The 12,420-nt window shown below is 39.0% G+C and overlaps 1 protein-coding gene across 1 annotated transcript in view; it reads left to right on the top strand.

Moving 5' to 3' along the window:
• The window catches only part of slc9a8 (solute carrier family 9 member 8), an 86,687-nt gene that overhangs the window by 69,712 nt on the left and 4,555 nt on the right, over positions 1-12,420 (top strand). The window contains exons 10-14 of the mRNA XM_039689853.2: positions 2,449-2,554; positions 2,638-2,754; positions 2,842-2,924; positions 3,151-3,262; positions 6,131-6,351. Coding sequence (XP_039545787.2) covers positions 2,449-2,554; positions 2,638-2,754; positions 2,842-2,924; positions 3,151-3,262; positions 6,131-6,351 — 639 coding nt within the window. The remainder of the gene's footprint in view (positions 1-2,448; positions 2,555-2,637; positions 2,755-2,841; positions 2,925-3,150; positions 3,263-6,130; positions 6,352-12,420) is intronic.

Below are 12,420 nucleotides of genomic sequence, written 5' to 3'. Positions count from 1 at the left end.
ACTCATTCATACACCGACGGCGGTGTCAGCCATGCAAGGCGCCATCCAGTTCATCGGGATGTCGATTGGGGTTAGGTGTCTTGCTCATGGACACCTCGATACTTGGTCAGGTGAAACCAGGGATTGAACCACCAACCTTTCGGTTTGTAGACAATCTACATGAACCACTAAGCCACTGCCGCCCCATTTCAATGAAAAGTTCGTCACATTTAATAAAATAAGAAAGGTAACAAGCCAACGCTCCCAGAGAGGCTTAACCAGATTGCAATGGTAAAGTAAATGAAGCAAAGTTTCTTTCTCAACCTTACAATATACACACAGGTCAGATATATCAACAGAAGAGGCAATTTGTGAATTAGTTAAAGAATTTTAAAGTGAACCTCTCTAATTTTATTGGCTGTATTTCTCGGGGAGTAACCACGCAAGTGAATACCGTCAAAAGAAAATATTCCAGAAAAATAGGGGATGTGTAAACAGTGTAATTTGTTAGTAGCTTTATAAGTTTTACCATTACATTTTTTATCAATAAAGTTAACTCACTCAATAAAAGTTTGGGCATAATTTTCTTCTCTCATTAATGAAAAGGTGTGTTAGATGCACATAACTCGGAGACAAAGCTTTGATGACAGAATTGAAAGCTTTAGCAGGCAGAGGAAAAATATACAAAGTCATAAATTCTTCATATTCCAGTATACTGCCATCATTTTTAAATGAATCCAAAACAAAAACAATACCTCTATCATGCCACTTATCAATAAAGAATTATTTGTTTCGGATTAAAATTATTCCACAAAATTCTTATGGGGAGAAAAATTGTGCACATAACACAATTTCCAAGTAAGTAAAGCCTGTCGGTGAAATTTTGAGAGCGAAATCGGTAATTTGTAAAGGGTGAAATTACATTTTAAGAGCAATTCTAGACCGCCTAATCTGCGAAATATAGTACCAAATCGAGCCATTACTGCCAAGACATTTTTCTAACCAATTAATTCTAAAAGAGCTGACTAATTCTTTAAAGTGTAAAATTTCCAGTCCACCCTCAGAACGTCTATTAGACAAAACAGATTTCCTGACTTTAACAGTGATATAGAGAGCCTAAGTCCCTCCCCTTACGGTCGACCACCATGGGACCTTATTTTGGAAAAATATTGAATGGTAGTCAATGGCGAGAGACAACAAATATTTTGATCTCGTTTGAATTGTGCCCTGAATTACACATATGATGTTTGTCAATTTAAAAGATACATTTTAAAGTAAAGAAAGTCGCAGTTTGATGTAAAACCGTTGAGGTATAAGACTGTGAAAATACGTAATTACAAAGACTACAAACCCCAAAGGCGCACATTTTCGCTCAATGAATGAAGCTAACTTTACTGAGGCTGTCTGTCATTGTTTCTACAGTCTTGCGTTATAATCGTAACGTTACGCCGTCCTACCTGAGTGTTTTGTACCAGACTGCACACACACGAGCAGCGGATCTCGTTTTGCTTCCTGGGAGATGTAGTTCACAGAGCGATTTTCACATAAAACTAAATGTTACTCTTCTGTTGTATGACAAACTGCGACGTTTTTGACTTTCAGAATTATCTTTTAAATTGACAAACATCATATGTGTAATTGAGGGCACAGTTCAGACGGAATAAAAAGATAAGTTGTCTCTCGCCATTGACTACCATTCATATTTTTTCCGAAATAAGGTCCCATGAGCCGGAAGCGGAGGGGCGGGACTTAGGCTCTCTATAGGTCTCCAGTTTTCAGTTAAAAGTGGATCTTGGGAATACCACATTTTCTTTCTTGCAAACCAAATTGATCTATCTACCCTCATCTGATGAATATGTACCAGCAGAACGACTAAATATTGAATTACCCCACTGAGTTTTCCAAAACATGTTGTCTGATTCACAAGAATGACTTTCTTGAACAAAAATAAAATCTGCATTTCTGCATTTACAAAAATAACGCTTTCCTATCGAATGATTTCTTATACCTCTAACATTAAGAGAGACTAAATTCAAAGAAGAATGCATGAACACAGATTAAAACAAAAGCAGTGCAACAAAACACTGAGTAGTGTTTTATGAGCAGACAGTGTTTTTTTTATTCATTACTAGAATAAATACATTTATAATTAATAAATTGTATTAATAAACATAATTTGTTTTTTTATTATATAATGCTTATAATATTTGTATTCATTGTTTATTTATTATATCTGAAAGTTGGTGAAAATAATCGGGAAAAGTGATCAGAATAAACCCTATTTATATGTTTCTATTTAGTCGGTGAGTACATAGATAAACATATAGTGAATAATATCCTATATTATAAAATCAATTTTATGATAATATTACATTTATTTGCTTGTATGTGGGCCAATATATGTGTACATTTTAAATTGTATATTGTTTTAAGTCCTGTGAGATTATATTTCTGAATGAGAGTTTGCAGTCTCTGAAACACTTCGACCTGAGGAAGACTCCGTCTCTGGAGTTTGGGATGATGATCATATTTGCATATCTGCCGTACGGTCTTGCGGAGGGCATCAAACTCTCGGGTGAGCTTAAAAACACATCCATGTCAAATGTGTTGGGATTTCAGTATCAAAATCCCTTAGAATTGATGTCTTTCTGTTTGTAGGTATCATGGCCATTCTGTTCTCAGGAATTGTCATGTCTCATTACACTCATCATAACCTGTCGCCAGTCACCCAGATTCTCATGCAACAGACTCTTCGAACCGTGGCCTTCATGTGTGGTCAGTTCCTCGCACGCCTTTCACAAACAGACGGGAGTTCTTCTGTGAACATGACCTTTACTCTTCTCTTCTGTTTTTATTCCACAGAAACATGCGTGTTTGCGTTCCTGGGCCTGTCTATCTTCAGTTTCCCTCATAAATTCGAGCTGTCTTTTGTCATCTGGTGTATTGTATGTGCCTTCAAAGTGTTTGTCATCTCTGTTTGCCTCAGTGCATTATTGCTTTCTGCTCTTTAATATCTGATAACAATGCTTGCTGAAGGCGTGATGCGTCACTGGTTCTGTAGAGTTTATCTAAACTGAGTTATAAAAAAAAAACAAAGAAAAGGGTTTATTATTATAATGTTAATACGTTTTTATGTCATCAGAATTCAGTCGAAGTGTTTTCCTGTCACAGGTTCTGATTCTTGTTGGTCGGGCTGTGAATATCTTCCCCATCTCCTTCATGCTCAACTTCTTCAGAGATCATAAAATTACCCCCAAAATGATGTTCATCATGTGGTTCAGTGGTAAGAAGACCTAGTCAATGATGTTTTAATTTCGTTGGGATTTGAAGGTTAGAAGTGAGTTTATCTCTTTCTGTTTCAACCTTAGCATTTAAACTGCAGCCAACACTTATACTTCAAACATTCACATTTGTTAACCAATATCTTCAAGGTTTAGTTCACCCCAAAATTAAAATTAAGTCATTAATTACTCACCCCCATGCTGTACCAACCCCGTAAGACCTTCGTTCATCTTCGGAACACAAATGAAGATATTTTTGATTAAATCTGAGAGCTGGATCAGTCCTCCATAGACTGCCTAAGGGACTGGCTCTTGACGGCCCATAAAGTCATTAAAGAAAAGGTTTAAATGTTCCATGTGCCTACAGTGGCTCAATTATAAGTTTATCAAGCGACGAGACTACTTTTTGTGTGAAAAAAACAGAAATAAAGACTTTATTCGACTATTCCATTACTTCCTTATGGGCGCATGCGCGAGAACTGAGATGACGACGTTCTTCTTCGACTACTTCTTGTTACCGGCTGCTCACCGCTTAGGAGTATTACCGCCCCCTACCGTATAAAATGATGATCCATATATAAGGCGCTCCGGATTATAAGGAACACTGTCGTTTTTTGAGAAGATTAAAGGCTTTTAAGTGCACCTTATAGTGCTGAAAATAAGCTAATTGAAAAGCGTATGTACAGCGCGCATCTTCCTCTGCTTGTAAACAGAAAGTTTTGTGCTTCCAGCTATATCAGCACATCATCTAATACGGTAGGTGGCGGTAATACTCCTAAGCGGTGAGCAGCCGGTAACAAGAAGAAGTCAAAGAAGAACGTCGTCATCTCAGTTCTCGCGCATGCGCCCATAAGGAAGTAATAGAATAGTCGAATAAAGTCGTTATTTATGTTTTTTTTCGCACAAAAAGTAGTCTCATCGCTTGATAAACTTATAATTGAGCCACTGTAGGCACATGGAATATTTTAACATTTTCTTTAATGACTTTATGGGCCGTCAAGAGCCAGTCCCTTAGGCAGTCTATGGAGGAGTGATCCAGCTCTCAGATTCAATCAAAAATATCTTTATTTGTGTTCCGAAGATGAACGAAGGTCTTACGGGGTTGGTACAGCATGGGGGTGAGTAATTAATGACTTAATTTTCATTTTTGAGTGAACTAACCCTTTAAGTCATTCACTTTTTAAATCAACCGTTATTAATTACATGGACTTTTTTATGGAACATATTCTATCCAACATCTTAAAGTCCCCCTGTGGTCAATAATTGTATTCTTAAAACTCATGTTTATTCGCCAAAATTGCATATTTAATTTTTTTCCCCACTTGTTTTTTCCAAAAGTTTTTAAATGTAACTTGACACCCTTGCCTCATTTAGTATGCATCGTTCTATGATTATGCAAATGAGCCCCGCTTCCACTCACTCTCCCAGCTCAGAGATCCACTGGTTGACGATCACATGTTGATCTGATCGGTTACAAGGTCGTTTGTGATGTCTGAAACACCAGCAATTTCAAACCTTGTTTTTGAGACTGTCTTTGGTTCATGGCAATTTTAAGGAGAAAATACTCAGCAATGCTGTCGACTTATGAAGTTACACATGGTTTGTCTTAAACATATTAAAAACACCACATAGACACATAAACAACATTAACCCTTGTGCATCAATTAAAAAAAAGTTACACATAGGTAAAAAGAGGACAAAAATCTCCATGTCAAAAAACTGTCATAAAAATGTGACGCTTTGGAGCACAGACTTAAGTTTGGTATCATTTTAAAGAACACCCTTTGTAAAAAAATAATAATAATAAGTAAATCCCAAAAAAAGTTATATAGGTATAAGTTTATGAAAATCATTTATAAAATAATATTTTATATAAAATATATATTTTTTAAATCAGGTTGAACTCAAAACTACAATAAAATCAAAGCCATAAATCTAAATAGGTTGTGTTCCAAATTTGAGGATGCTATCTCAAAAAATGAGCTTTCGGTAACAGTTTGTTTGGGCGTAGTAACATATTTTCCCCATTGGGTCCCAGCAAAACCCCACTGGAGCTCACAGTGATTGGATTGGAATTTGCAGTTTTTCTCTCTCAGTCTGACAAACACACACATGCGCACACACACACATATTTTTTTTATAACACACATACTAACCACACTCTGACATCCATACCAACACACCCACACAAATATCGTTGCATAATTTATCCAGTTGGCTCTATAGTATGCCGAACCAGAAAACAGGAATAAAGCGACATTTGTTTTATAGGCCAAACTTTAAAAAAATTACACCATCTGATAAAAAATAGTAAAAAATAAAATTTTGAAGCCTTGCCGTTAGAATGAAAGCCTCTTAACAAAGATTGCATAATTTTATAGTTAACTGAACCAGGGATTAAAAATGGCAGTTTTAATGCGTTTCAATGGGGACATTTTTGTCCAAAAGGCGCTGAGAGGGAGTATTTTTTGTACCTAATGCAAAAAATATTTTTTTTAAGAAAATGACGGTGAAATAGTAAAATTCCAATAAAAATACACACCTGTGCCAAGTTTTTTGCAGTTAGCTTTAACACAGGCAAAGTGATCAAAAAAACAAAACTGAAAAGGACAAAAATGTCCACAAGGATGCACTTAAAATCTGGATTTTCACCACAGGGGATCTTTAAGTAAAATATATGAAGGTATACGACAAAGAGATCGAGACGGCAACTGGTCACTATCCCTACTTACACATTTTAAGTTACATTTGAGTTTTTGTAGTAGTTACAGTAGTTTTACCATGTGTAAATTGTTAGAAATCAAATCGTTCCATATAATCATAAAACTGGATTGAGTCTAAGCCCGTGTTTTCTATGCTCGTGTGTTCAGGTCTGCGGGGTGCGATCCCATACGCCCTCAGTCTTCATCTGGGTCTGGAGCCCATAGAGAAGCGTCAGCTGATCGGCACCACCACCATAGTCATCGTCCTCTTCACCATCCTGCTGCTGGGGGGCGGCACCATGCCCCTCATCCGCATCATGGACATCGAGGAGAGCCAGTCGAGGCGCAAGAACAAAAAAGACATCAACCTGAGCAAAACTCAGAAAATGGTGAGACAGATTTTTTCGGTTCCTTGCCACTGTTGCCTTTGGCTTGCTCAGTTGGGGATATTCAAATTACTTAACCAATCAGATCAGATATACCAAACGTGGATGTTGTTCCACTAAAGGCCATTGCACACTGAGTCCAAAATTCGCATCCAAAATTTTCGTAGCTACGTTAAAAAAAAAATTCGACCTCACGTTATGTCAGTCACGCTTTCACACCGCTTTCGTCCGTCATAAAATTAATCGGATCGGGTTCGATTTTCTGCGTTTTTCGCATCCAGAGCCAGCATTTTGAGAGGTCTTTTGACAATTCAGGGCCGGGGGTGAGCTCGTCCTCACATCATTGCACATATGCGTCGTGCTTTCAGTTTCGGTTTTTTAAATTCGATCAAGTGTTTATGTTCTCTTCTCTATATTGGATTATGAAATTAATAAACCTCCCCTTTCAATCAGATTGAAATTTAGGATCGAGTAAGGTGTGATTGAGCAGCCTATTCGATAACTAATGTTTTATTTGGGCACAATATATACACAATAACAGCCTAGCTGTTCTGTCATCCCAGACCGGTGCCAGCGCTTCCACCTAGGGTGACCACCCGTCCCGCGTAGCGCGTGCGCGCACAGCGTTTGAAGCCCAATTCATGCGTCCCGCAAATTGAGACCGTGTCACGCATAATCAATGCTTGCTGAAAAAAAAAAAAAGTCGGTCAGTCTATATCCTCGAGACCCAGGCAGCCAAACCTAGTGCCTGAACACGTTCACGTTCATGAACTCGTTCATATTTTGGGTGAACTGAACGTATTGTTTTACTGCCTGTCCTGATGAACGTGGGAACTCGTTCACTCTGGTGTCTGTGAACGCACGCTCTCTCAGTTTAACTTCATTCAATGGGGTGCCAGATTTCTATAGAGCCTTCTAGGTGAAAACCCGGCTAAAACTCACCGTAAACAGGGCTTAATATGTAGCGAAAAAACACCCAATCTGGCAACACAAGCCACCAGTGTCGCACCGCGGCCGCCGTCGACAAAGGCGTCGTATGATAATTTAAACGGATTTTATAACGAGGTCGGTGAAAATGGGAAAAATCTTACATTTCTGTGCAAACTTTGAACTGAACTAGTTCATTTTAAAATGTGTGAACTGAACTTTGAACTAGTTTATGTAGAAAGTGAACTTCCCCAAGACTGGTTGCCACTCCCACGTGACCTGCTGACTAGGTTGATGTCAACTTTTTCATTGGTGTCATGACAGCGCAGCTTCTCGTTCCGTGAACCTCTGGAGTTGTGAGTTTAGACTTTTTTTCGACTTTTTTTTAAAACTGTTCCTGTGGTGTTGAGCAACTATAATTCCCGTTAATCCTATAATTTTATATTTTTATTTATTTAAAGTGAATTAATTGTAATGAAAAATAAATAAAATTTAATAGCTAAAGTAAATCGTAAGTGGAAGTGCATCTGTCAATTCATTTAATGTTCAAAATATTCATCTTTATTTAGAAAAAAAAATACACATTGGTTGGCCTATCATGAGCATATATCAGCAATTACACATGTTTAGGGAATAGGGCATTAATGTATGTAAGGTACAGTATGTGCTTTTTTTTTTGAACAATTATTCATGTACAAACAGTAAGGCAATAGTAACAGTTCTAGATATGGGTAAACCTCTATCAGAGTCTGCCCGTGGGGTGGGGGCACCGCCGCGCCAAGCAGTGTCCCACATTGTCCCTCAGAAACATACCCCTTGTCCCCCCTTGGGCTTATTAGCAGGTGGTCACCCTACTTCCACCGGGCCGCTTCCACCGGGCTTTAGTGTGTGTTTGTGTGTGTGTCCATACCTGGTCCATACCAGACACACAGCCAGTCTCCGTTCAGAATCGGTTGGTTCACGGAAATTGGTGGTCTTGTTTTTAATATGTGGCTCCAGAATCGCTAGCAAAGCATCAAACTGTCCCGCTGACATTCTGAGGTAAATTTTGAATCGCTCAGGATAAATTCGCAACTCCTTGATAAGGAACTCTCCTTCCTCTCGGCGCAATTTCAGGATTGGATGGACGTAATATTTTCTCTTTCTCTTTTCAATAAGAGAGAGGGCAAAAATCATCCTCACTGCTTGACGAATCCATTTGGTATTTTTGCGTTTTTCCCCACAAACGTTTAATAAATACGCAACGGACTCGGTGTGCAAGGTTTCTATGCGTGACGAATTTTTAGGCTGACGAACACGAAAATACGCATACGAAAATTTCGTACTCAGTGTGCAATGGCCTTAAGAAACAAACATCGTTATTATGTTTTGATTGATACTGTAAAGCTGATTTGATGCAATCTAAATTGTAAAAAGCGTTATATAAATATACTTGACTTGACTTCATTTGAAAAAAGTTGCTAGCCGCCACTGGCATTTTTGATAGTTTTGACAAAGGTCCTCAGAATATTTTGTTGTATGAATATCTGAACATGAATATATCAAAGAAAGTACAGACCTTCTACTGTAAGAAAACATTAAGATTAAAATTAAGATTATAAAAACATAGATGGAGTAGATCGGGTCCATCAACACCTTCAAAGCTTGAAGTCCTGTAGCTCGTCCGGTGGGGTAAGCTGTGTTTCAGAAACGCTGTTAGACAATGTTGATATTTGAAATCCACCCAAACAAACACACCCCTCTCTTCAATGCTCACACTTCAATCCTAACAGCTCTGCTCCGAGTCAGTCTCAAACCCTGATGCCCTGCACGCTGGTCGAGTGCACATTCACTAGCAGCCGTGACTCTGGCTAACTGGCCTCTGTTACACACGCAATTATAGCAGAAGTTGACAGAATAATGCTCAATGAAAAATAAAGCACAGATGATAAACAAATGACCAGAAGACACAAAAATGAACGCACAGTACACTATAGTAATTACAAACAAGAATTGGTTGTTAGTTGCCGACAACGCTCTCTTCAACACTGGACTAGGATTTTAACCGATGGTTGACCGTATCAACGTTAATCGATCTCTAAATTAGGCTATTATAAACAGTGGACTAAATGCTACTACAGTTAACCATCTCATTCCAAGATATTTTTGTGTGAAGTGAACAAATCCCTCACAATCAATTTTGTATAACTCGCCTGTTTGTAATTAACAAACCAATAAAAACATTTGGCGAGAGGTCACAGCGTTTGGGTTTGCGCGCTTATAAGGTTTGCGAAAAGTAATGGCTACAGGCTAAAACACTCAAGGTTAGAGCCAGGGCAGATGACAGGATGAAGCTTGCATAGAAACGTAGTGTGTAGGACCATTTTACCAAAAAGAATGACACAGGTGTAAGTTGCAACTTGTGTGATACAGTGCTTAAATACGGTAGTAGCACATCATCTATGATGTATCACCTGAAAACGCGATACCCGCAAGCCTCTTCTGTTGAGAAAAGTAGCCAAAGCCAACCTAACATTTCATCTGTGCTAGCTGGTAGGAAATGTGACAAACAGTGCTCAGAGACTATTATAGTGTGTGTGTGTGTGTGTGTGTGTGAACGGGAGGCAGAGAGATGCGTTTCGAAATCGCAGGCGCGGCTCGATATGATTGTTATTTCAAACAGCGTAGCATATTTTATACTAATCGGTTAACCGGTTTCAATCGGCTAATGAGGCTCGGTGGTCGTCAAGAATATTTTTGTTTAATAGTTTTCGCCATCCCTAATGCTGGACAGCTTTTCTAATATTAGCATGGATCATAAATCTCTTGGCCAGTCATAACCATTAATTTTTTCTCTGTATTCTCTCTATGTTTTTTATCTATATTTCTACCAGTGATCCGCGGGTTGATCCGAAATGAGCGGGTGCCTGCGGTCACCCGCGGGTACCCGCAGTTACGGGTCATCCAAAAATGTTTTTAATGATATTCGGGTCGCGGTCGGTCGGGTCGTTTGAAAAAAGATGTCAATTAAACATTTGTATTAATATAGTACTAGACACAATTTTTGATGAAATATACAGCCCTACACATTATTGGCTGAATAACTGGCACGAAGATAACACAGAAGCTCAGTCTAAACAGTTCTCGGTTCTATACTGGTGATTCGAGAACCGCTGTCCCTGTGCATTACGCAGTATCAGCTGCTCGTGCTCATCACTTCTCTCAACAGTGGCACCAACATGTCTCGGTTCAGTGAACTGTTGGAGTTACTGGAGTAAAATAGAATTCAGGATATTGATTTATTTCGATACGGAGGGACTGTCAGGCATGTCTGAAAGTGAGTAACTTTAGTAACTTGTGGATCCGCACTGACGCAAGACGCGAACTGTTTCGAACGATTCAGTTCGATTTAGTGTACTGGTTCGACCGGTTCACTAAAAAGAACCGGTTCAAAAGAACGATTCGTTCACGAACCGGCCATGTCTATGATCACTACAGTCTGCAGAGAGATGGAGGCGGCAAGAGAAAAGGTGAAGACTGGGGAGTGGAAGCTCCGCAAATACACAAATAGAAAGAGTAAAAGTGTGGGAGACATTTGCTGAAATAATGAAAGATGATGCCGAAAGTGCTGGCTTTGTTATGTGTAGGCTACGTCTTCTTGCGATGCTGTGTTGTTACACGTCTATGGCCCAATAACACTCCGATGAGCATTTACTACTTTTAAAAAATGCGGTCAGGAAGCGGGTCGGGTACAATATTTTTTTACTTTTTTTTGCGGTCCGAGTTGCGGGCGGTTAGTTGAAAACGTCGGTCAGTTGCGGGTTGTTTATACATTGACCCGCGCATCACTGATTTCTACAGGCTTGCTTGTTCTTTCTCCTCCACCGTCATACGCCCCCTAATGCCAATTGGCTACACTCTTTTGTTGTTGCTTTTTTGTGTGTCGGTCCGACTAACTTCCAAACAGCATTTTTCAAATACTGTTTACCCCACCTTTAAAGGGATAGTCCACTTTGAAATTCATTTTTGAGATGTTTTAACTTACCTCAAGGGCATCCAAGATGTACGTAGGTGTCTTTGTTTCCGCAAGTATTTTGAATTTTGATATTTTTAGGTCAAACTGTTTGTGTCTATCAGTCATATAATGGAGGTCTATGGTCACCACCTTAAAGAGCATGCACGGAGAAGTCCAAATTAAACATGATTTAATGACTCGTAAATGTAAGTACACATTAATGGCCTAAGACACGAAACGAGCAGTTTGTGTGAGAAAACAAACAGTATTTATATAGTTTTTACCTCTTGTAATCACAGCCACGTCCAATTTATCTGAGGGCGCGGACGCTTTGTGGCTGTGGTAACAAGAGTTAAAAAAAATATAAATACTGTTAATTTTCTCACACAAACCGCTCGTTTCGTGTCCACGACGGACAGAATGACAGAATCCAACGGCGTGCATAAGTGAAGGTATAATACGTGTATTAAATTGAATGAAATAATCCCGAAAAATAGCACAAACACAGCTGTGGGTGACGCTAACAGACAGCAGACAAACGACTAGCAGTGACAGCAGCGTCAACCTTTATCATGCAGAACTTTAAGGCTTAAAGGGGAAATGAAGCAGTGAATCAAGTTTACATGATTTACAAGATGGATTTCCAATATAATCAACAATTATATAAGGAACATTACAAATGTAAACATTTAGAAGAAAAAAAGAAAAAACTTTGTATCTTTCGCCGCCAGGGCTCTGGGCATTGAAAATCGCGACATCAAACTGTGTTTACACCAGTGTTTTGACCGCGAACGACTAATGTTAGGTACAGATATTAGACAAAAAGACGACGTCTCATGTTATATGTTGACAAACTGCACATAGAAACATTGTTCGCGATGTCTGCCGTCAGATATTCCCGTCTCGTCAACAACATGTAAGTTAGCATGTATTTGTAAAAGGGGAAATGAAACGTCCATATTTTCGCAGTGGTAGTGCTAGTAACGTTAGCTACAGCCTACATATACTAGGAAAAAGTGTCTCCGCTCTGACATCCTTCAGGGAAAGCATCGCCGCTTCCACACGTCTAACTGGTAAACGTGCACGCCAGTGATGCAGAATTGACCACGCAACACATGCTCAAGATCAACCTCTTGACAACAGATGGACTT

Source organism: Pimephales promelas, chromosome 20, assembly GCF_988280905.1.
Source record: "Pimephales promelas chromosome 20, fPimPro1.hap1.1, whole genome shotgun sequence".
Taxonomy (NCBI): domain Eukaryota; kingdom Metazoa; phylum Chordata; class Actinopteri; order Cypriniformes; family Leuciscidae; genus Pimephales; species Pimephales promelas.
Note: the sequence above shows the minus strand (reverse complement) of the source record. Positions and strands in the feature narration are given on the sequence as shown.